Source organism: Mchenga conophoros, linkage group LG15 (genome assembly GCF_057382185.1).
Source record: "Mchenga conophoros isolate Kocher_MC1m ecotype Shallow Benthic linkage group LG15, M_conophoros_male_GT1.1, whole genome shotgun sequence".
NCBI classification, from domain to species: Eukaryota; Metazoa; Chordata; class Actinopteri; order Cichliformes; family Cichlidae; genus Mchenga; species Mchenga conophoros.
The window spans coordinates 18,820,884-18,846,049 of NC_140540.1; the positions used below are offsets into that span (position 1 = coordinate 18,820,884).

Below are 25,166 nucleotides of genomic sequence, written 5' to 3' on the forward strand. Positions count from 1 at the left end.
CAGGATGTACTTGACCGTCTGTTCCACAGAGATGGCAGCCAGACAGAAAACTGCAGCATGCTGATGGTTTAATTGGACCTGGCAGTTATCAGTGATGATAGCATAGAGGATGAGATAATGAACTTTTCACAGGCAAATGGAAATGAGCTGAATGTTTTTATTCAAAGCTGAGCAGTAGAGTACCTGATGTTCAGCTTCCTGTTCACAAAATAGAAAATAAGCCTTTGAATTTTACCTGTTTGCTGAGCCAGGAATGGATAATAATGGACAGAGGCAGTGATTCAAACATCACAGTTTGAGTGGGATTTTTTAAAGCATGCAGCTTCATGATAGAATTAGTTATGTGTCATATTTAGGATTTCAACTATTGGCATATATTATTATAATCCATATATCTTCAAAGCGAAACGTCAAATTTTCTAGAGGCTGCGATGACTACAAATTATTTGTTTACAAATTATTTGTTTTGTCAATTATGATCCAAAACAGATAATTGTAACACTTGAAGGTAGAACCAGTGAGTTGGACTAAATCTAGAATATCTGATGCTCTAAATATGCTTTAGAGATCATTTTCACAATTAGGTAATTATTGATTAATGAAATGACATTAAATGCCTAATATTGTCTGACTACTAAAATAAGGTAAGATAACAAAATGGTAAGTTGTATGGGTGAGAGGTATGAAAGAGGTGTGGTAGAGATTGTGACCGGAAAAAGAAAAGGTACATAGGTGGGAGAGTGGAAATTGTGGACAAAGGATGTTGGAGTTGGAGCTCTCGGGCAGGATTAAAAGAGGACCACTGTACTCTATAGAATCTAAAATGGCTCAATAATAATTAATATAGTATGGCATAACCAAATAGATAAGAGATAACCCCAAGGATATTAATTTTGGTATTAAGTTAAAAAGTATTGAAATGTAAGTTTTGCGCTAATTCTTTTTAATTTTTTTGAAAATTTAAAAACAGTTATCAAAAAGCAGTTGCTGTTTATTTTACAATAAATTGTAGATTTTTTAAAATGTATTTTATTTTTTTAAAACCGAACTCGTATTATTGTTGTATTTAGTTGTGTTTAAAATGAATCGGGGTCGTCTATGATTCCGTCTTGAAGACGCGTTTAATAAATTCCGTGTTTAAACTTGTTCCGTTCGGCTACGAACACGAAAGTTAACGGTCCAAACACATCACTCTGACGTCATGCCGACATAGAGACGTGGCACGCGGACGGTTAAACGCTCAGAGCAGTTTACGCAACGTCCTCTCGTTCATTCAGCAGAAGGGAGGAAGGAGGCAGGAAGTCACGGTACCCGAACTAATAACAGCCCATCTGGACCCGGAGACATGGCTTCAAATAACGGCTCGGTCGGAAAATGGGAGGTGGTGAAGAAAGGCAAGAAAAATAGCAACAACTCCGGCGGAGGAGGCAAGGTAGCGGCCGACAAGAAAGCCAGCGGAGAAAGGAAAGCCCTGGGCGAATCTAACCAGCCGTCCAGACGTAAGTGAACACGGCCCACTGCTAGCTGCTGAAGCTCAACTTCACGCAGCATTACTTCCTGGTATTAATTTTATCTCACACCGTCTGCAGTTTTACCAGCTCAGCTCTGAGTGGCTCTACCTTAAGTCCGTGTGTCGGCGTGAATTTTAAACTACTAGCTGAGCGGCCTTTGTGCTTCGTGCGGCTAGTTAGCTCGTTAGCAGTGTCAACAAAGTGAACGTCAGCACTGAGAGAGTCTGTCAGCATGTGTGAGACGCTTTTTGACCTTTGACCTCCCTTCAGCTGCTCTTTCGAACGAGCCTGAAGGTGTTTTTGTCATCTTGGAGCTGATCGGTATGACGTTAAGCAGCATTAGTTTGTTTTTACCTCGCCTACAGTGATGGCTGTCATTTCTCTGGGGGTAAATATTTAACAACGTGGCCATTTAAATCTTATGCTACACGTTTAGCCATGGTTTTACTTCAGCTTTATGCCTCATAAACAGTTATCACTGCTATTATCATCGTTTATATAAATAGATTAAACTCGTTACTCTATTTTGTTATTACTTCTGACTTTATTTTCTTACTTATTTAGAAGGACTCCTATTAGTAACAATACAACTTACTGTTCCTGTTTACCTATAATCCTCGAGGTGATCAGTGTCCGAGTTATATTTTTGTTTGAGCCTTCTGGTGTAAAGGGCAAGTTTTTTATAAATCAGAAGATGTAGGGTACTTTTATGAGTGATCTTTGAAAAATCAGAAACCTGGATGAGCTTTTCAATTCCAATTTCACCTTTAAGAAACCCGGCCACCCAGTCCTGCTTCTATCATCTAAACAATATTGCAAGGATACAACAATACTGACACTCCAGCTGTCACTTACGCTTTTCTTTCCTCTATTTAAATTGTTGTCATGCACTTTTAATATGTTTCAATCAGAAATAAGGGTCTGAGTACCCCTAAGTGCACTACATATGGTACACTGTTGTTTAGCTTGTGTCTTGGTGTTCTGTCCTTGGGATGAACCGGTCTTTGAAAGTGATGCTGGATCTGAAGTGCATTGGGATGCTATGCTTGGAGAAAATGCTTGTTCTTCTTTACTTTGAACTGCATACGTTGTTTCTACAGTAAATGATAACCACAGTGAAAACAAATAATATAAATAATATAAATAGCTAATTTTGATTTTTAAAAATGTTTTTCTGCTAATAACTTTTTATCGAGTAAAGTTTACTCAGGTTTTTACTTATGTCTTCTGATCAAACATGGAGTGAAGATTCTATTGACATTCCTCACATGAATAAAGTCACTGGAGTGTTGGATCTCAAACTTGTCCTCCTTTTAATACTATCAGTGGCAGCAGGAGAATTCTCATTGTTAACCAGAAATGTCAAAGTTGGAATTAGAGCAGGGCGATATGGCCAAAAATATTTATCACGATATATATTTGAAAATTTGCGATAACGATATAACTGACGATATAATTGATGCGAGACAAAATACAACTCCACAACATTACTAGCGCAAAAAGACATGCAAAAAGACTTGCTTCCATTTATTTTCACTTAAACAAGAAGCTGGTTTTTATGTACATTAAAGCTTTATAAAAATGTAACAGTGCAAATGCAAATTCCTTGCTGAAAGTTTAACCAAAAGGCATTTCCAGTAGAAATGGGCTGACATATCCTGAGCATAACCATGTATAATATCCACTGAAGTTAAAAAGAGGTGCTTTGCAACATTAAACTGCAGTGTGCAGTACGTATTTTTCGGACCATAAGGTGCACGGGATTATAAGGCACATTAAGCGAAACAAAGCAGTCAGATAAATCAAACTTTATTAAACTCATTCTTGCTTCCTCCACTTTTGTACCATTGATTCATTAATGTTGAATTCTCTGGCAGCTGCTCTATTCCCATGTTGTTGCAGTATATTAATGACTAACCTCGTATTGTGGATGGATTATCTCAGTTGTTCTCCTGACTGAAGTTTGGTCCGTTTACAGCATCCTGCCATGCGACTGAATTTGTCTCTAACTATCAGGAACCTTAACGTTAACTTTTATAAGTGGAAAAGTGTTAGTGTTCGTCCTCCAGCTTCACTGTTTATGTTATGCTAACATAGCTGTGTCGCTAGCGATCACGTAGCACATCATTATATACCAGCTAGCCCAACTTCAGTAACCCTACAAACGTCACTGCTGTTTAGTTTCCTGTCTTCATTTATGTTGGCAGTGATAGCAGAGCTGTACGTTTGAATTTTTTCAGAAATCTCTCAGTCAGAACATGCAATATCATGCTTAGGTAACTAGCGAAACTAGCGAGCTAACTTCCGGTAGCTTCCTGCTAACTTCTAACTCGTTAAATGTAATCAATTTTGTTTTCATGGATGCCTGGAAGTTAAACTTCATAGTTACACCTGGTAAAGCAGCAATGCTGATCGTTCTATTAAAGATGTAAGAATTTAGACAGTTTTTAACTCTGTGATGCTGCAGTGTTGTTTGACCTGAAGTATACGGAGTTTAGGACACAGATTACTCCCAGATTTCAGAGCATCTTAGTCCGACAAATACGACAATAACGACAGCCGCTTGCATGTTCTGCAAAAAAATGTGTTTTGTCGTGTATCTGACGGACAAACACCAAACCAGTTCCACATCACTGAAGTTGCACCATTTTTTACAAACCAATTCTGGTTCATTTGTTTCACTCAACAATCGGCCATGTGCGTATGAAAACAAAGGCACTGCACATGCGCGTTTTACTCATATTCTATCGCGATATTTCATTTTCCTATCGTTGCCTAACATTATACCGGTATTACCGTGAACGGTATAATATGGCCCAGCCCTAGTTGGAATAAGGTGCTAAACTCAGTAGTTTGATTTACACCTTTAAAAATTGGAAAATGAAACCTAATTCGGTAACGTTGCTATGACAAGATTAGACGTGCAGTTAGGTGATATTAATACTGAATTACCAGCAGCTTCAATCTACCACATTGCTGAAACATTATGTCAACCTAATGATGTTTTGTTTTTACTGAGTATGAAGCCCATACTGAAGCTGGAGCTCCTAATCTACTTATTCATTTTTTTCTGCCATGTTTTAAGAACCAGAATTAATTTGTGTTTTATCAAATCTTACGTACCAAACAAACCCTGCTGTTCCCTCTGTTTAGAGTCCCGCCCGGTGTCTCCTACTATGTCAAAGACTGACAAACACCATAGTTATCTTTATCTGTGTTAGAAATTACTCTTCACAAGGTCAACATATTATTTACTGACCTCTGATCAATTTCTACCCTTAAATTGACCAAAATACTTTCTGTTCACTAAATCTAGCAATAGCAGCTTGAAGAGGCTTCACTGAGTCTTTTGATTTTTGGATGATCATCACAAAATGATTATATCTCACTTTGCTGGAGCTGTTTGTTTCTGCTTCATTTTTATCACTGAATCTTACTGTCCAAAGTCTGATCACTGTGGCTGATTCAGTGGGGAAGTGGTGTAAAGCTTTAGTCTAAAGCTTATAAGAAATAAACCTGATCTGTTTAGTAAATGAACTCTCCAACACTTTATGTGAATCATTTTATTAACACAAACAACATAATCACACATTCAGAAAGATATTTTGCCAAATCTCAGTTTGTTTCTTAAAGGCTTTCATCAGGACTTGATCATGAGGCTGTTACTTTTGGGTCTGTGGTTTTGACACATAAAACTGGAGGATTTTTTTTTTTTTTTTTAAACTTTAGCCTGGAGGGATTACGTATGTGGTTGAGCAAGAAAAGTGTTGCAGCAAAATCAGGCATTATGTAAGTGTTCAACAGATAAGAGCGTGAAGCTTGGATCACAGAGAAGAGTGGTAAATGTCTCTGCCTTTGCTGTTTGCATTATTTAAAAAGCCCTTTAAATCAGTGATGTTTATGATTGGGCGTACCTGGCCAGCGACTGCAGATGGGAATTAGCTAGTAGATAAATCTGGTACAAGACATCTTTTCTCTTATGAGGTCAGTGTTTTGGTCCCTGACAAATAAAGAACTGCTTGTATGATAACCATGCTCGGCTTTTTGTTCCCACATGTCTAAACATGTGAGAACCACAAAGCTTGAATTTAAGGAAGCTTAAAAACATCATCTCAGCTATTATTGGCTTTTAGTGGCCCGTGGATTAGGGCAGTAAAATTTGTTCTTTTTGGTATTTTGTCTTGATAGAAACTATAATCTGAAAGCTGTCACACGTTAATGATTTCTGCTAATATGCTTCTTGTAGTAAATTACACCAAAATGATCCCAAAAACTGTTGTTTCTTTGAGATGGTTTTAAATAGTTTCATAAAACTGAGATGAAAAATCTACTATCAAAATGACTAGGGAGTCTGACTGTAGACAGTAAAATGTGAGATCCTGTTAGTTGTTGTTTCACAGTGGAGCTTTTGAGCCCACTCATAATACTACAGCTTATAGCTGCCTACCCCGCACCAGCCTCGAATGTAAAGCATAGGGTGAATGACTGCTGGAAGTCATTGATGTTACATTTAGGCTTATGTTTGAAATACTAATTACATTGCAGTGTTTCCCACTAATAGAATTTACTCAAGCGACACACTCAAAGATTTGAGTCATGAAAATATATTCTTCGCTCTTATTTTGAAAGTTTAGCTAGCTCTGATCCATCACATGTTTTGCGATTTGCTGGCTTTGTTGTCAGTTCTCTCCTTGAAATCTTTCAGCTATCTGGAGTCCTTCGTCTCAGTCAGGCTAATTTTAACACCACCATCTTGGGCTTCAGCTGGAGACATTAGTCCTCTCTCTGCTGTGGAGAACCCACATAAGATCCAGAACTAGAACCTGCAGCAGGTGAAGAACTGGTCACTACGCTGAGCTGACAGAGTTTGGAGAGCGGAAAAAGGACTGCTGTCATCAGCAGCAGTCCAGTGTGAGGAAGTTACTAGAGAGCCAGCAGCACAGTCTTGTGACAGTTCATGAAATGGTCACAACATTTAATCTGTGGATTCATATTTTGGGCTCTCTCTCGTACTGACTTGTATTCATGTACACAAAAAATGAAAAGAATATTCCCAGTTTCAAAGAGGGGAAAAAGGTGACATTTAGGCTACGTTCACACTGCAGGCGAAAGCGCATCAAATCCGATTATTTTTTTAAAAAATTTTTTTTAACCCTATGCGACCCATATCCGATCATGGTATGACAGTGTGAACGGCACAAATCCAATATTTTCAAATTCGATCTGGGTCACTTTCGTATGTGGTACTGAATCCGATACATATCCAATGTTTCAGAAAGCGACTGCTGTGTGAATGGTCATGTCGCATTAAATCCGTCTTTTACGTCACTGACACAAGACAGACGCCAATTATTAGCGCCAGAGAAGCGCCCGAGAAGACATCGCGAATACTTCCTGGCCATCCAGTGTAGATGTCAGTGAACCTGTGGGGAAGACAACGTTGGAGAGCGTTTGCTGTCACATTTTTCTTTGTAGTGTGAACAAGCAGACAAAAAAAAATCGGAATTGAGCATTAACACCTGCACCTTAGAGAGAGCGGGGGTTGAATAATTTTACTGCTCACACCAGAGACCAGTTCGAGTCCCACATGGGAAACATTTTTACACTTCAGTTGGATTATATTAATTGTGTTATTTAATTATTTTCAGAGCTCAATGTTCGTCCAACTCCCTAATCTCAGAAACATACAGATAAAAATTGAAGATACGGCATGATTCATTCAGAAAAATAAATGTTTAGTATGTTAAACCTTCTGTAATCCAACCTTCAAGTTAAATTTTATTAGCTTTTTGCTTCTTATTGCTCTAAAACTTTAGAATGCCTTCCCTCTTTGCTGAGCGAAGTCAGTCACCCATGCTTGTAAAGCTTGTACACAAGAATTTCACTCGCATGTTCTGTACCAGTGTACCTGCACATGTGATGTAACAATAAAAGTGACTTGATTTGATTTTGATCAGGACACTTCTGTCTTTGTTTTGAACTGTTTGTCATTTACAAGGACTGCTGGTATTTCCCTAAGTCTGCAGTCATGTGCTTCTTTTTTTTAAAACGGATGTTAATTGGTTGGTTTTAAGGAAACCAACCACTTCGCTTAAAGTTCCCTGTTCACTTAGACTTTAAGTGATTATCCACTGCAGACAATAGTGCACAAGGTCCCAGATAAGGTTGCAAGGATTTCTGAGTCATATGATGCCATGAGAAAAGACATTTCAAGCTCCACATTTTGTTAAAACCTCGATAATTAACCAGGGAGTCTACTGTTTCAGCAGAATCATTCCATGAAACATCAGTTTCATCAACCTCCCCCACCCACCATCACCCTCTCAGAATCAGCTGATTTATTTATTGGGTGCAAAAACATTGGTATATTTGTTGAAGCCTTGCATAATTTCACCTCTATATTAATGTATTTTCAGAGTTATAGGTCTGTGGTGGGCTGAAATTCAGTGTTTATTTTTTTTAAATTTAGTTTTATTTATTTTCCAGTATTTTTAGGCCTCATACAAATTTGTTTTTGTTTTTCATTTCCCAGCTGAAAAAATACAGATGAAACTGCCATGCAGGCCACAAGAAAACAGCTGAGCACTAGATACCAAAGATTACAAGACTGTAAATATAGACAGGTCTTTCCATGCCTTGATCCTAAAGCTTTGATAGTGGTAACTTTCCTCCCTGACTTGAAAAATGCTATAACAATCTTTACAGTTTCAGTGATCAACACACACAAGCACACATTCATGCAGCATTTGATTGCATACTATGCAGCTCTTCTACTATCACACACACTCACATGCCTGTTAAACCTCTTCATATGTTTCTCTCGTTATATTTTGAGCTTCTCTGTAAAACATGGCACACTCATGTTTGAGACTAAAAATAGAGACATGCTGACTCTAAATCCACATGTGTGACTAAAGCTTGATTTGGTTCAGTCCAACTTCTATTTTTCTCATGAAAAAGCACAGCCGCTCAGTTATGATCACAGATAGAGTTTAAAAAGGAGCTCCATTCTGAAATGGAGTACAGGAAAGAGATAGCACTGTGACTGACACGATGGCCTGAGTTGGAGTGAAGGAAAACATTTTTCTAGAGCCAACAGAAGCAGCCCATATTACTGTGATCACTATAAATGCTTCATAGGTCAAAGGCCAATTTGAGTCGTTCGTCAAATCACCTCATTAACCACCTTAAATTTAAAGAAAAGTGATCTTAGTTCCTGCCATCCACCCCTGGTGTGTTTTGCACACAAAATGACAAAATGATTGATCACCAACAGAGTAAAAACTGGTAAGCAGTTAAATTGCTCTCTGATTTCCCCACAGTGTGTAAAGGTGTCAGATTTATTCCAAGCTGCAGGTATTTGATGGGAAATGAATAAAAGCAGAACAGGGTCAATTTCAATGTATTGCCACTTTCAGCCAGTGAGAGAGCTTTGACATCTTATAAATACAATTACTTGTTATTGCCTTTATAAAACATTGCAAATAAGTATTGATTTAATATCAAAGTACAGGCTCTAAAAAAAATAAATAAGGCGTTCTTAACTTTGTATAGGTCCTCAAAACTGTTTACCAGAAACACACAAGGGGGAGAGCTGGAATGCTGTTGGTGCTTAACTCCAGTCCTTTGTGAATTGTATTGAGTGTGCCACAAATATTCCTTTGGGTAACAGCCCATTACACAAGGCGTGGAGGGAGGGCAGAAGGGGGTAAGCAAGACGCTGAGGAGAGTAACTTGATTTTTAGGACTCAGGATAGAGGAGTCACTGCATTTCACTGCAGCTGCTTTGTTTTGTCCTTCAGCGCCCGTGAAGATGTCAGAGAGTCTGTATGACAGCTTGGAGAAGGTGGGAAAGAAGCAGAACAAGGAGCAGGTTCCTCCACCATCCGAGCCTCAAAACAAGAAGCCCTCATCAAGTAAACCACCCAAGAAGTCGTATTCGAGCAATACAGCCTCTCCCACAACTTACAAAACCCTCGAGGAGGCGTTCAAAGCGGTCAGTAAGAGACATTTTCTTAAGTTGACTGATATTAAACTCAATGGAAATTTAGTGAAAGAAATGACCCGAAATGATCTCTAAACAAAGCAGCATTGTTACATCTTCAAAGCCAACTGTCACATGCTGAAACCGATCTAGCCTTTGCTTGGAGGGTGTGTTCTTTTTGAGACTCCAGTGCTGATATTTTTCTCTTGTCCTGTCTTCAGCTGGATGTTGCAGACCTGAAGCAGCAGTTGGCTCGCAGTCAGACCCTGTTTCCAGAAAACCCTTCGGTTTGGATCAAAGATCTGGCTGGATACCTCAACCTCCATTTAACTGCCCAGGACACGGAGCCCACACTCAGCAGCCACCCTTATGGTCAGGCAGACTCTTATTTTGATATGCCCATTTATTTATCGTGCGGTTAAAGCATTTCAATACTTAAGTCTTCCTGTTTGTCTTTTCTGTCCCAGACTACCCATACTGCCTTACAGGAAAAGAGCTGAGGGGCGTGATCAAAGGCCTCATCGGACGTTGCAGCAGCGCTCTGCCAGATTTCTTCGACCACTGTGTTTACACTATGCTCAGGGAGTTGGACAGGCAGTCAGGTAAACCCAGGAGAACCTCTTACATCCTTTTATTGATGCGACTTTACTCAGTAGAACATTAACAGACAGGGAAAAATGCGCCAAGATACCAAAGCTGCAGAAATCTCAATAATAAACTTAAATGTTCTGTAAGTTGAAATAATATTCTGATTGAATATAAAACATATAAAACATTACATATGAACCAAATAAATACATGCAAATAAACAAGGGGGTAAATAGGTGGGGGGGATGTTTATGCCCAGGTTAGTGGTTGTCTTTGACCATAAAAACCATATCACCTCAATGGCAGCACAGATAGAAGTGAAGAGAAGGCCAGGTGGTGGACATACTTGACAAAGCCCACAAGGTAGCGACAGGCCTGAAGCCAACATCTGAAAGCAGATGAGATGAGAGACCCTGAAAGAAAGGCAGCTGCAGGCAATCATTATGTTCCTTCCTTGTATTCACTTTCAAAAAGCTTTTGTTGTGTCTAGATTCATCTATTGATCTAGATTGATCTTTGCACGAGCTAAACTAAACAAGCTTTTAGCGAGGAGCAAAAGTGCACTGCTGTGAAAGAAAGTGATGTGTCTTGTGGTGTGACTGTCTTGGCAGTCAGGGGACAAAAAACAGCAAAGATCACTGTTATGGTTCAACGCTAGGGTGGGGTCAAAACCCATCATGACTCAAACCTCAAATTACCAGTGTTTACCTTTTACCAAACTTTAACCAAGAGCAGTCAGCAAGGTCACCAGGATGCCTCATGAAATAAAGATTTTACCCAAGCATTGTTTCAGTTTTTAGTTAAAATTCATAAAGCAGAAAAAGAAGCCGAAAGTACCAATACCTAAAGCTTATTGTTTTTATTTCCAGGAGAACCTCTACATGGCTACAGAGTTTGCATTCAGGCAGTCCTGCAGGACAAACCCAAAATAGCCACCCAAAATCTGCCAGAGGTGAGTGTGTGACTGTCACTCCGGCAAATAATCAGCAGCTTTGCTACTCTTGTCCTGCTCTGCATGTTATTACACTAAAAGCTCAAGCTATATTTTTCCTAACTTTTCTGGACATGTGTAATATTATCAAATTATGTATTATATTTTCAAACTGGTAGTTTCAGAGGGGGTATTGCTGGATTTGTCTGCTTGAATAATTTTGCATTATTATATTGTAAAACTCTCCCTTCTTCTTGTTCCTTTTCTGCAGTATTTGGAAATGTTGCGGTCAGTTCAGAATCGTCCAGTAAAGTGTTTGACCATCATGTGGGCTCTGGGCCAAGCAGGATTTTATGATCTCAGCCAGGGTCTAAGAGGTAATAAACACTTTTACACAGAGGCACACAATAATTTCAATATTTTACATTACCGCATATCCATAAAGCCCAAAACTGCTCTGAACAAGTAGGCATTTGCCCAGTATTAGTCCAGATCTGTCTGTTTTCCCCTTTCTCCCACTTTCCCAACAATGTGTGAAGACAGACATTCTGGGTTGGGGTTCACTGAAGCAACAGAGCACATTAGAGCAGTAATATTCCCCCCTGATAGCTGCTGGTGCTCCAAGTGTTATTAGTTAGTGTGACTATATTAAATGTTTACAGTGCAAAATTGCAATGAAAGTTAGGGGGAAATGGTGTCTAAAATTACTGATTTAGTACAAAATCATACCCAAAGTGTGATTAAATATATTTATTTTCACTTTAACAGAAGAAAAGCTTCCTAAACTAAAGAAAATGTTATTTGTTTCAGTGTGGCTGGGCATCATGCTCCCTGTGCTGGGAGTGAAGTCTCTGTCCTCATATGCCATCGCCTATCTGGAGAGACTTCTCTCGTAAGTCTGACTCAGAAATCCATGAAATTTCTCAAATTTCTTCATCTTCCAGACACTTCCTTTCCATTCATTTGTAGTACTTGAACTATTAAGATCATTAACAGTGATACCTTTAATTTGAATGTCATGGATATTTCAACATACTTTAATTCTTTTCCCAGACTTCATTCAAACCTGACAAAAGGATTTGGTATTATGGGTCCGAAAGAGTTCTTTCCTTTGCTCGATTTTGCTTTCATGCCAAAGAACGCCCTGTCACCAAGGTAAATGTAAACCAGTGCAAACACAGACCAACAGCAAGACATATCAGACTGTTCATAATCTCTGTTTAGAAATAAAAGCATTGCAAAAATGTTATCTGCGTTCTGAGTCCTAATATATTTTTTTCTGTTTTTTATTACAGTCTGCAGGAGCAGCTGAGGCGTTTGTATCCTCGACTGAAGGTCCTTGCATTTGGTGCCAAGCCAGAGAACACGTTGCACACGTACCTGCCGTCATTTCTGTCCAGAGCCACGCCACACTGTCCTGACGACATGAAGAGGGAGGTGAGACCCACAATTCTGTATACATTACTGCTGCTACTGTACTGTTACAGCAGCCATCACAACACGATCTTTGACAAAAGTGATTAAATAAAGCAGAACTGCTCAATAAAATTGTGTTCTCACTAAACGATGTCAAAGAATACATTATGAGTAAAATGATAAAAATTAACCGCATTGTCTTCTGCTTCTTGCAGCTGCTCAGCAGTATGACTGAGTGTCTGTGTGTTGATGTTCAGAGTTTAGGAGTGTGGAGGCAGCTCTACACCAAACACCTACCCCAGTCCAGGTAACCTGTGGACCATTTATTTTTTTGTCTTTTTATTTATGATCACATCTCCACATAAGGTAAACTGTACAAATGAAGATGATTTCAAACTGATTTCAGACTCACTGCTTTCTTTCCTCAGTTTGCTTTTGAACCACTTATTAAAGTCCTGGAACATCCTTCCACCAAAGGTACAAGTGCTGTCACAATGTCTGTTGGCTCATAAACCAAACGCACCTCCCAGGGATACTGTTATTTAAACATCAAAGCCTGTGTAATCTGATTAATAATGCAGTTTTAATGTAACTTGTATTTTTATTGTCTTTTAATCCCATCACTGTGTTTTACTTGGACTTTTTTTGTTTTTAGCTTCGGAAGAACCTCGAGGAAACGATCCAGTCTTTTAGAGTGACCAACGAAGAAATGAGAGACACCATTGAATCTCATGACCTTCAGGAGTGCAACAGCCTGTGCCAGGTGAGCAACTCGGCCTGTTCATGTTTGTTTAAAAGGAAACTCGCGATTTCAAAAAAGTCTGGGTTAGACACGAAGATAGTGTAAATATTAACTCATGAAGCACCTCTACAATATGAAAGTGAGCAATATTTATAAAGTGCTGACAGAAGGCATAAAAAGCCTAAAAAATTAAGATATAAATTTAGGAACTAAAACTAAAGGAATGAAGAGAAGACTATTAAATTGAAAGCTTATTAAAGAGATCAGTAGTGTTGTGCTATTGGAACGACTGTTTTGGGACTTACTGGGTAGTTTCCAAGCATCAAGGGCAGAGTTACTGAACTGGAGAACCTGGTGAGTTGCAGATGGGAGTACTGGAGAGATGAATGCATGAATGAGCATGTGCAACTCCTCTTTAAAAACTTCTTCTGACATTATCCCTGCTTCTTGGGCAACAACTAGAGATGTATGGAATCATAAAGCTAACAGTTGGATTATGAACCTTATTTGACATGTGCTTTGTGTTTCTCCAGAATCTGCAGGTAAAGATGCGTGGTCACGGGTTCCCCTGGTCCAAGCTGCTCCTGGTTCTGCTCGTGTTCGTTGCCGGCTTCATCGCCCACGACGTCAGATCAAACGGCTCTGTCGCAGGTCTATCAGAGTGCCGTTTACTCACCATATTCGCCTATCTTTGTATCTGTGGCCTACTCATTGTGTTTATATTACGTTTCAGATTCCATCACAGCCAGGTATCTGCACTCCTCAGGGATCACAGCTGTATCTCAGCAGGCCTGGAGCAAAATAACAGTCTACTCAAAGCAGGGCTTCAGGTACGATCATTTCTAGTCAACAGAGCCGACACTTAAAAATGATCCCTAAAATCTAAAACAAGCTTCTGACTCACTTCCTGATAATGCTCAGGCACACAGTGTTTTATTCCCTGTGGTTTGTTGGCATTTATTTAGAATTCTATATTAATATAGATTTATTAGATTAACCTGCTGTTCTGCCATAAAATTATTTGCTTTTAAAAAAAAAATTTTAAAAAATGTATGACTTTTTCTTTTCTTCCATTTTTCCTCTAATGAAGATTGCAGTTATGATCATTATTGTCTGTATTGTGTGTTTTGTATTTTCTGTAGCTGGTTGGAGACAAACACTCCTTATTATTACTCTGAGTGTGTCCGGGTTTTGGGTCCAGTAATGGAACAAGGTTTGGAAAAGGCAAAGTCAGCAGCTGTCTTCATCTCTGAAAACACCTCACGGTTTATTGTCTGGGTTAAAGAAACCACACCTCTTGTCATAGAATGGGTAAGGCCATGGCTACAGCTCCACCTGACCTTAAACATTTAAATGTTGAAGTACAATTGTTCTTTTTTGGGGGGGGGGCTGAAGCACAGCTTTCTGGGTGTATATTAAACAGTCCAGCTGGATTATCATTTCATCCTTTTGTGGATTTATTTGTGTTTATACTGTGTCACTTTTCCCCCTTAATTAAAATTTTGAGCATTACATAAGAAACTACCAGATAACTACCAGTCTGACTCTGATTGTGTTGCATGTCTTTGTCCAGGTGAACACCAACACCCCAGAGAGTGTGTTCCAGGCTCTGGCATATTTGAAGGAGCTCCTCATCTTCCTACATCAAAACTACATCCTGCCAGCGCTGGCGTACACATCTAACCTGCTACAGAGAGCATGGGCCAACTTAGAGGACTCTTGCAAGTCAGTACTAACAGCAGCTCTTTAACAGTTAATCTTTATTACTACATGCCCGAGTGTGGGGCAGTTAAACCGGCTGAGACTGGTTTCACAAAGATGTATTTGGTCTGTGGGGTTAAACAAGAAGAACAGCACAGCTTGTATTAGAATAATCTGACTAAAACGAAGACACCTTACCTCTGGGCTGACTAACTATAAGAATCTGTGGCACTGCTGCAACAATGATTTAACTATGAAGCCCTCGTTATGGTGCTTGTTGGGATGAAACGTGATTCACCTTTACTTATTGCTGTGTTTTATTGAAGCCATTGAGAAATGCGTGCAGGTTACCAGTTGCACTGACAGATGTAGTGACATGCCAGTTTATCCTGCTGGAGTTTGGACCTCGTTCCTATTTGTTCTTTAAAGGGAGTCGCTCACCAGAAGTTTGGCAGATCTTTGTAGGCTTTGTCTGTGTACGTTTCTCCTATTTGCACAGTACCGTCACAGCACCACACACATTTCACTTCTCAGCAGTGTGTTCTTCTTCTGTTTACTGGAGCCAGGTAGTTGCACCCAGCTGATAAACAATTGGACTATTTTCTCCATTCATTCATCCTCTGACAACTGTCCAGGTCTCGGTTGTGAGGGCAGCAGTCTAAAGCAGAGATGCATCAGCGGCCTTTTCCTTGGCTGTTGATAACCTCTGAGGTGATTGACAGATGAACTCTGTAATGATCTGTCAATCAGTTATGAGTAGTGTAGTAGACAAATGTGTTTGTTTGTATTGTTTAAAAGGAACTAAAAGCATCATTAAAGCTGCAGTGAGTGATTTTTTTTTTTTTTTACTTTCTCTGTTGCAGTGGGGAGGTGTCTGTATCATGTCTGCAGGGCCACGCCTTGTCCTTTACCAACTCGACGTGGCAGCTTCTCCAACACACGACCTCGGCAATCAAGACATGGGCCCAGGATTTGCTCACTCGAGCGGGATAACGCAATACACACACAATATGCACACAGGAAGCTAAACACACCAACACACACACTCTGGCCCAGCGTGAGTCTGTCATGTCCTTTGTGACACAAGTGGATGCCGCAGGGTCAGAGGGAAACGAGCTCACTCAAAAAAAGACCCTTTTTGTCTCTTGTTTTGGTTAAATTTTAAAATCAGTTTGGTGTTGTTTAGATGTTTGTTTTTTTTCTATCAGCCTTTTTGTCACTGCTGGATACGGAGGTTGTACCCTTCTTTCTCTCTCCCTGAGTTTTATACTGCAAATTTCAGCCACTGCTTGAGCCTCTGGGTTAGGCAGGTTCTGTAATTTATAGAAAATATAGGTTTGTAGATGATTTATAAAAGTTTTTATTTAAATATAATTAAAAAAAAGTGTTGTGAAAGTTGGTAAAGGCAGGGAACATGTCAGAAACGTCTCCAAGCCACTGAAAACCTCATCAGAGGGTCAAGTCATCTTTAACACCTGGTCCTGTGTGTGCAAACCCCTTGTCAAACCTAACTAGGGAGTTGTCTCTGGGCGGATTTGCTCGTCCAGAGCACGGTTGTAAACACAGTCTTTTCACATCAGTCCAGAAGAAAAAATCTGTGTGTCTTGTCTCTGCTGTTTTGTTTCTGTCCCGTTTTCTAATGCTTCACCTACCAGCAGAAGCTTCTCGCCCGAGCTGCGAGAAGCACCGACATCATGTACCTGAAGGTCAATGCGTTTCTGTGTTTGTGTCTGCGTGGATCAGTGATGCCAGCATTGTCATCCTGTATGCTGTAATCTGAGAAATGACATTTTACTTAACTAACCCCCCAGCCTGTAAACAAGATGATATGGAAGAGACCAATGTCTTACTTTGTAATGTAAATGATTTGTAATAAAGACTCCAACCCCACTGCAGTGTTTTTATCAGCTGATTTACCCGAGTGTGCCACAAGCTACACAGCAAATAATAGAAACCACCTTGTTAACAGTTGTCTTGTCATGACTTGGGGCTTTGCCCTCAAACTTCAATTTTGCTTGTGTATGTTCTTATTAAAATATAATTATTAGATATGTGTATTCAGGGTCATCGTAAGAAGAAACAAATTTGTCTCACCACGTATTAATATAGATCAAGATGAGAAGAGTACACTGGGAATGTATTTTTAGTCAAGTGTCGCTGACTCAGCAGTCCTCTTAAAAACGTATCTTGCCCCAGTAAATCAATGCTTTCCTCTCGCATGCTTAGTAGCGCTGCCGCTTATAGAGAAACACTGTGGGAAGCTGATACCATCCCCTTCGATAGCTCAGTTGGTAGAGCGGAGGACTGTAGAGGAGTGCGATAGACATCCTTAGGTCGCTGGTTCAAATCCGGCTCGAAGGAGGTGACACTTTTTTTTTTTCTTCTTCTTTCACGGTGTTCAAGCGCAACGATCGAATACAGATTACATGGTAGATACGGTTCATCAGCCGAACCAGCACCATTGCCAGCAAGCCAACAGGCTCTGTTGGCTATAGCCCAACTCGATTACATAGATATACTTTATCAGGTTGCGAGGCAGCGCACATAAGGGGGATTAGCTCAAATGGTAGAGCGCTCGCTTAGCATGCGAGAGGTAGCGGGATCGATGCCCGCATCCTCCAAAGTTTTGTGTCTCGTCGGTTGGCGTGAGTTTGTTTTAACTCTCAAGTTGCAAAATGCAACCAACCAGACCAATTAGAAAATATGGTTATTTTAAAAATTGGTAATTTTTGGGGGGGAGCTGAGACACAAAACATAAAGAAGATGCCAATGTCACATTTACATTTTCACGAAAGTTTTTGCGACGAATTTCACTGAAATCAATTCGTTCGACACTTCAAACTTAGGCAGTCTTTGTATAAGCTATTATAGGTCCCTGCTGTCAACACGTTATCACCTTCAAAGCCTAACATTTTAAGCTAGGTGACAAATCGTCGATATCTTACGCTTCCGGGGACCCAACATCAGCAAACAAGAGAACCGTTTGGAATGAATATACGCATGTACACTCGTTTTACTTACATCTCTTTGGTAAACACTATATAACATGCTGGTTAATGTTAGGGATAAGATTATGGTTAGGGTTTGGGATACGGCTAGGACTGGAGTACATGGCTGGAACATGTATTACCTCGGGAGCGTTATTGTACTGGATTTCATTGATAACCCGGCGCGTAGCATAAGAACGCGGAAGCTCACCTGTCGCGCTCCTCCGGAACATCGCAGGACTTGACAAATCGTCAGCATATCACGGGTTGGTACTGCGAACGGGCTCCTTCTGAAGCGTGGGGGGATTAGCTCAAATGGTAGAGCGCTCGCTTAGCATGCGAGAGGTAGCGGGATCGATGCCCGCATCCTCCAAACTTTTTTCTGATGAGTTAAAATATTTTAAATAGAGCATTTTAAATATCCATGTGATTTAAAACTGTTTATTGTTTATGGAGAGTAATACATTTTAAGAGTACCGGGTAAATCTGTAAAGCAAACAGGAACTGATTGATTAATGATTATTTCTTTATGGCAGTGTATATTAATGAAATATGAAGTTGATATAAACAGAACTTTAAATAAATCACCCTAATTAGTAGAATGAAGAAACGACCTGAAATAGAGAATAAACTTATTTGAATGTTTATGACTCCCCGATAGCCGTAGATGTGTCTGTGCTGCCGCCTGGAGGCACAAGAGAGAAGATACATCTGCAGCTTCAACGTTTTCTTTAACACTAATAACTATGGCAGAGCACTGAATGTATAGAAGGTGGAAAGAGAGGCATTACTATGAGATAACTGTGAGGTAGATTATTATCAATTGGTAAAAAGTGCAAATGTAATCAAGCGCACATGAAAAATTAACAGGTTTTAGAGCTTTTTGTATTAAACTGTGTAAAAAGTTTACTTGCATTGACTTGATATTCTGTGCATGGCGTTTACAATGATTAAAAAGTTCATGTGAGAGACAAAACAGAAGACAAAGAAGTCCAGACGCTTTTTCTTTCCAAGCTCCTTAGACTACAATGACCTGGATGATCTCCAACTTCCTAACTGGCAGACCACAGGCAGTAAGGATGGGCGGACATGTCTCAGCCTCCACCACTCTCAGCACTGGAGCCCCCCAGGGGTGTGTTCTGAGCCCCCTGCTGTACTCTTTGTACACATATGACTGTGTGGCCACTACCAGCTCCACCACCATCATCAAGTTTGCTGACGACACCGTCGTGGTGGGCCTGATCTCTGATAACAACGAGACGGCCTACCTGAAGGAGATTAGGAATCTGGAGAACTGGTGCCAGAGGAACAACCTCCTTCTAAACGTCAGTAAGACAAAGGAGCTGATAGTGGACTTCAGCACTAAGCAGGAGAGGAACTACCAGACCCCCGTCATCAACGAGTGCCCAGTGGAGAGAGTGGACAGCTTCAAATACCTCGGAGTTCACATCACGCAGGACCTGTCATGGTCCTGTCACATCAACACCGTGGTGAAAAAGGCCCGACAGCGTCTCTACCACCTCAGACGCTTGAGAGACTTCCAACTGCCCTCCAAGGTGCTCAGGAACTTTTACTCGTGCACCATAGAGAGCATCCTGGCGGGAAACATCTTAACCTGGTTCGGGAACAGCACCATGCAGGACAGACGAGCTCTACAGAGGGTTGTGCGGTCAGCTGAGCGCACCATCCGCTCCGAGCTCCCTGACCTGCACTCAATCTACAGCAGGCGGTGCTGGACCAAGGCCAGGAAGATCGTGAAGGACCTCAGCCATCCCAACAACAGACTGTTCTCTCTGTTGAGGTCAGGAAAGCGATTCCGCTCCCTGAAGACCAACACAGAGAGACTGAGGAGGAGCTTCTTCCCGCAGGCGATACGGTCTCTCAATCACACCACCACACAGTACTGACCCACACATACAGTTCTTACACACACACACTGGACTTTCTGGACTTTGGTTTTGCACAACACTGGTCACTATATTCTTCATTTCCAGTTAATACTTGTACAGCTGCTGTTATTGTGTATATATTTATTTATATTTAGATTTCTTCATACATTCTTATATAGTTCTATATTGTGTATTGTGTATTTTGTTGTACAGTTATTTTATTTTCAACTTTAATTTATATATTTATCTTTATCTTATTCTTCCCAGTTAAATTTACCCTTCATTCTAATTTGTGTTGTACAGTTATTTCATTTTTAACCTTAATTTATATTCTATTCCTTCCTAGTTAAATTTACCCTTTTTAATTTTTCATATTTATTTCCTATCTTATTCATAGCCTTTTCCTTTTTTGTTTTCTTTAGGTCACGAGCAGTTGTCCAAGCACTTCACTACATATCGTACTGTGTATGACTGTGTACGTGACAAATAAAATTTTAATTTGAATTTGGATGACTGAGAATCTTCACAGACAAGACAAGACGGTGCAACACTAGACAGAACAGGACAATACAGAGACAAGACAGTGCAATGGAAATGTGCAAAATACTAAGAATAATACTAAATACTAAAAAATTGTGCACTGAGGAAACTATGTGAGAATGCTCTTTCTGGACTTCAGCTCAGCATTCAATCATATCATCCCGGAGATCCTGGTCCAGAAACTGTCTCACCTGGGACTCTCCACCCCCATCTGCCTCTGGATCAAGGACTTCCTGACAAATAGACCACAGTCTGTCAGACTCGGCCCCCACCGGTCCAGCACCATCACACTCAGCACCGGGTCTCCACAAGGATGTGTTTTGAGTCCCCTCCTGTTTACGCTCTACACATCCGACTGCTCCCCTACCCATCTCTCAAACACCATCATAAAGTTCGCGGATGACACCACAGTGGTTGGACTCATCTCAAGGGGGGATGAGTCGGACTACAGAGATGAGGTCAACAGACTGACTGAGTGGTGTTCAGTTAACAACCTCCAACTGAACACCACGAAAACTAAAGAACTTATCTTGGACTTCAGGAAGGGCAGAGCAGACCCAGCCCCACTTTACATTCACGGGAGCTGTGTGGAGAGGGTACACTCCATGAGGTTTCTGGGCGTGCAGATCTCTGATGACCTCTCCTGGACTGCAAATACCACGGCGGTGGTAAAAAAAGGCCCAGCAGCGTCTCCACTTTCTAAGAGTGCTCAGGAGGAACAACCTGGAGGAGAGGCTGCTGGTGACATTTTACAGAGACACCATAGAGAGCATCCTAACGTACGGCATAACAACATGGTATGCAGGGTGCTCAGCTGCGGACAGGAAAGTACTGCAGAGGGTCATCAACACAGCCCAGAAGATCACTGGCTGCTCTCTGCCCAGCCTGGAGGTCACTGCAAACTCTCGGTACCTCAGCAGAGCTGGCAATATCATCAATGACTACTCTCACCCCAGCAACCAACTGTTTGAACTATTACGGTCAGGCCGACAGTACAGGTCACATAAAACCAGGACAAACAGATTCAGGGATAGCTTCTTTCCCAGAGCTATCACCGTAGTAAATAAGCACAAAAACAATTGAACCTATTCCATACCGTCACTGTCATTATATTATGCTGCTATTCATACTGTCATTATATTAATGCTGCTATGCTGTATATATTGTACTTACTATTGTTTGAGTACTTACGATTGTTTTTTTGTACTTTTTATATTTTACATTTATATTTATTATTGAAACTTGCACCAAGGGAGTGGCACTCCAATTTCGTTGTACTCTGTACAATGACAATAAAGGCTATTCTATTCTATTCTATTCTATTCTATTCTATTCTATTCTAAAAGACACTTGGTGTCTGAAGCTGTGCGTGTGTGGAGGAGCAATCCCAGTTCAAGGTCCCCTATGTGTCTAGACTCAGCACTATACGGATGGACTCTCTAGTTTGATATTTATTAAAACAATGGAGGAGTGAACCAGTCACAATTAAACAAAGACTAATCCTAAACTAGATTTACTGCCTGCTTCTTTTGTTTTTCTTTTTAACTGCCTGGCTCTTTACTATCTCTTAAATCCCTGTGACTAGCTACCCCTACCAGACCTTACTGTTACTGGGCTTTCATTAGTCTGTCACAACACTCAGGAATGTATCCTTCACAGAAAAAAGCAACGTAATCTTTAGCCATCACCAATGGGCGATTGATATAGTCTGACAAATAATAACAAATGTGTCTTGATATTGTTTGAGTGGCACACGTCATTGCATTGTGATCGTGCTACAGTACGAGACACAGGGGGATTAGCTCAAATGGTAGAGCGCTCGCTTAGCATGCGAGAGGTAGCGGGATCGATGCCCGCATCCTCCAAAAGGCCGTAGCTTTATCATCAACACAAAAACATTTCCTTTCCACAATAAACAAATGTTCAACTGTGTTCCGTTACCCCTGGTTAAGTAAGGTTACACTGGAAGGTTGACACCAGGCGACTGTGGAATGGACTGTGCTGCATCACTGACTACAAGAAAGACAACACAGTCAGCCCACTGCATCTCTTGCAGACGAGCTTAACAACTTTGACGCAGAGAGCAGATCCTCTACCCTCAGGAGGACAGTGAGGCTGCAACTTTAACTCTCAAAACAGAAGCTGTGAGATGGATCTTTAAAAAGGTCAATCCTCACAAAGCTCCAGGACCGGACGGCATCCCAGGCCAGCTACTCAGAGTGTGTGCAGACGAGCTGGCAGAGGTGTTCACCAACATCTTCAACCTCTCCCTGAGGCAGTCAGTGGTCCCCACGTCCCTCAAAGCATCCACCATCATTCCCGTTCCCAAAAAATCAGTGGTCTCCTGTCTGAATGACTACCGTCCTGTTGCACTGACATCCGTCATCATGAAGTGCCTAGAGCGACTGGTCAAAGGTCACATCTGCTCCTCCCTCCCTGAAACACTGGACCCTCTTCAGTTTGCCTATCGGACAAACAGAGCCACAGAGGATGCCATCGCCCTGGCAACGCACACCACCCTCACTCACCTGGAAAAAGGGAATACATATGCAAGGATGCTCTTCATCGACTACAGCTCGGCATTTAACACCATCATCCCCTCAAAACTTGCCACGAAGCTCGTCAACCTTGGGCTGGAAACACCAACCTGCAGATGGATTCTAAACTTCCTCACAAACAAGCCCCAAGTGGTGAGAGTTGGTAAGCACACCTCCTCACCACTCATCCTAAACACAGGTACGCCACAGGGTTGTGTGCTTAGCCCCCTCCTATATTCCCTGTTCACACACGACTGTGTTGCTAAACACGAGTCCAACATCATCATCAAGTTTGCGGATGACACAACCATCATAGGCCTCATCACAGACAACGACGAGACGGCCTATAGAGAGGAGGTGATGACACTGCACGAGTGGTGTCTGGAAAATAACCTGACTCTCAACATCAGCAAAACTAGAGAAATGATAGTGGACTACCGAAAACGACCAGTCAGAGAACACCAGCCCATCCACATCAACGGTGTCAAGGTCGAAAGGGTCAGCAGCTTCAAGTTCCTTGGAGTCAACATCACCGAGTACTTCTCCTGGACCCAACATCGCCTCAAATGTTGGGTGTGCGATCGAGAGCTTGCTGACGAGCTGCATTACAGTTTGGTACGGAAGCTGCTCTACCAGCAGCCGTAAATCACTACAGAGGGTGGTGAAGGCAGCAGAGCACATCACTGGCATGAGGCTTCCTGCCATTCAGGACATTTATCTCCAGCGATGCCTCCGTAAAGCACACAGCATCATCAAGGACCACAGCCACCCAGCACATCAGCTGTTCTCCTTGTTACCATCTGGCAGACGTTACAGGAGCCTGTCTGCTCGGACTACAAGACTTAAAAACAGTTTTTACCACCAAGCCATACGACACCTCAACCACAACACTTAAACACACACAACACAGCACTCAGAAGCTACCCTGCAGCTTCACAAGTACTCTGTTAATCTGCACTGGTCACTCCACTTTATTGTTATTGATATTTATATTTAAAAAGTGCAATACTGTAATTTTCTGCTGCTCATTCCTCCCGTCATATTTCTTTTCAAGATTTTCTTATTTAATCACTAGTGTACATATATTTATAGATACATATATATTTAGTCATCTTTTCTCTTTTACCATGTCTCTCTAATATTTTGCTCCTTACTATTTTCCTATTCTTTTTTTTTTATTATTTTATTTTACTTTATTTTATTTTCTTCTACTGTATCATGCTGCTGAGTGACTGCTGCTCGTCAAACACATTTTATTGCAATGTTGACCCTGTGCTAACTTGCATATGACAAATAAAACTGAAAACTGAAGGAAATGCTATCCCAGTTCAAGGTCCACATGCAATTTGTTTAGACTCAGCACTGTGCTTGTACTCCCTATATTGACATTTATCACCATAAAACAATGGAGGAGTGAAATGGTCACTATTAAACAAAGACTTACCCTAAACTAGATTTACTGCCTGCTTCTTTTGTTTTTCTTTTTAACTGCCTGTGTCTCTTCAGAAATTAGCACAGTGTTAGTACATCACCTGCTGAACTTTCCACTTCCATTGATGTCAATTTGCATTAGCCCTTAAATGCTGTTGGTACCTACTGTGTTATGGCCCACAATAAAGACTAAATGAAGAGAGTTACACCTTGGTTAGGAGGAGTCTGAGCTTCTAAAAGTGGGGAATTAGAATCTCTAAACAACAAATCAGAAAAGTTTGATTTTGCAGATTGAAAAGATTGATCCAATCACTCTGAAAAGACTTTCTAACAGGTCCTCTCCCTTTAACGTCTCACAAAAACTGAAAAACATCCCTGATCATCCTAAAATAATATCAGAAAGATGGCAACTTCTTCTTCAGCAGTGACATGTGTAACTTGCAATCAGAGGGGGATTTGCTCAAATGGATTAGTGATCACTGTGAGACCTTGGGTCACCCTGTTTACATGCTTAACTTAATAACTAGAGGTGCAGTACTCTAATACAAGTCTACTTTAGTGACCTTTAACTGATCACACATGCTGTGGCGTTGTAGAGCTGCAGATGCGCAAAGCTGAGAACGGACACACGTGGGCTTTCCTTATGGAAATTATACTGGGATAGTTCCTCCTTTCAGTACGCCACAGTCAGTTGTTTCCTTTGGCGTTTTAAGACGAGAGTAGCATTCATGTGATCAAACACCCGCATCCGTGGGGGATTAGTCCCAAACAATGGAGGAGTGAAACAGTCACTATTAAACAAAGACTTATCCTACACTAGGATGTATCCTACATGATGAGTCAAGGAGGCCATTTACGTGAAAAGAGAAAGACCATCTCTGAATCGAGGAAGGGGCCTAAGGGTACATC

At 40.9% G+C, this 25,166-nt stretch overlaps 1 protein-coding gene and 4 non-coding genes across 5 annotated transcripts; all 5 read left to right on the forward strand.

Annotated features, from left to right (window-relative positions):
* The first annotated feature begins 1,232 nt into the window (after positions 1 to 1,232).
* Positions 1,233 to 16,763, forward strand: tmem214 (transmembrane protein 214). The gene is made up of 17 exons (XM_085247310.1): positions 1,233 to 1,499; positions 9,314 to 9,507; positions 9,717 to 9,867; positions 9,963 to 10,097; positions 10,953 to 11,035; positions 11,286 to 11,391; positions 11,825 to 11,906; positions 12,068 to 12,169; positions 12,310 to 12,451; positions 12,646 to 12,737; positions 12,859 to 12,907; positions 13,086 to 13,193; positions 13,706 to 13,823; positions 13,906 to 14,002; positions 14,315 to 14,483; positions 14,746 to 14,897; positions 15,737 to 16,763. The coding sequence occupies exons 1-17, from the start codon at positions 1,346 to 1,348 to the stop codon at positions 15,864 to 15,866; spliced, it is 2,064 nt and encodes a 687-aa protein (XP_085103436.1). The 5' UTR covers positions 1,233 to 1,345; the 3' UTR covers positions 15,867 to 16,763.
* Positions 16,764 to 17,146: 383 nt separating this feature from the next.
* trnay-gua (transfer RNA tyrosine (anticodon GUA)) lies at positions 17,147 to 17,234 on the forward strand. The gene is given in 2 exon segments: positions 17,147 to 17,183; positions 17,199 to 17,234. It is a non-coding gene; the product is annotated as a tRNA-Tyr (tRNA).
* A 187-nt stretch (positions 17,235 to 17,421) lies between these two features.
* Positions 17,422 to 17,494, forward strand: trnaa-agc (transfer RNA alanine (anticodon AGC)). The gene has a single exon. It is a non-coding gene; the product is annotated as a tRNA-Ala (tRNA).
* Positions 17,495 to 18,160: 666 nt separating this feature from the next.
* On the forward strand, positions 18,161 to 18,233 carry trnaa-agc (transfer RNA alanine (anticodon AGC)). Its single transcript has one exon. It is a non-coding gene; the product is annotated as a tRNA-Ala (tRNA).
* Positions 18,234 to 22,081: 3,848 nt separating this feature from the next.
* On the forward strand, positions 22,082 to 22,154 carry trnaa-agc (transfer RNA alanine (anticodon AGC)). Its single transcript has one exon. It is a non-coding gene; the product is annotated as a tRNA-Ala (tRNA).
* The last annotated feature ends 3,012 nt before the right edge of the window (positions 22,155 to 25,166 follow it).

Bases quoted from the DNA above. Each gene is read 5' to 3' on its own strand.
- tmem214 (XM_085247310.1), top strand. From the start codon at position 1,346: ATGGCTTCAAATAACGGCTCGGTCGGAAAATGGGAGGTGGTGAAGAAA. The intron at 12,170-12,309 runs GTAAATGTAAAC...TTTTTATTACAG, and splicing joins AAGAACGCCCTGTCACCAAG to TCTGCAGGAGCAGCTGAGGC. The intron at 14,484-14,745 runs GTAAGGCCATGG...GTCTTTGTCCAG, and splicing joins CACCTCTTGTCATAGAATGG to GTGAACACCAACACCCCAGA.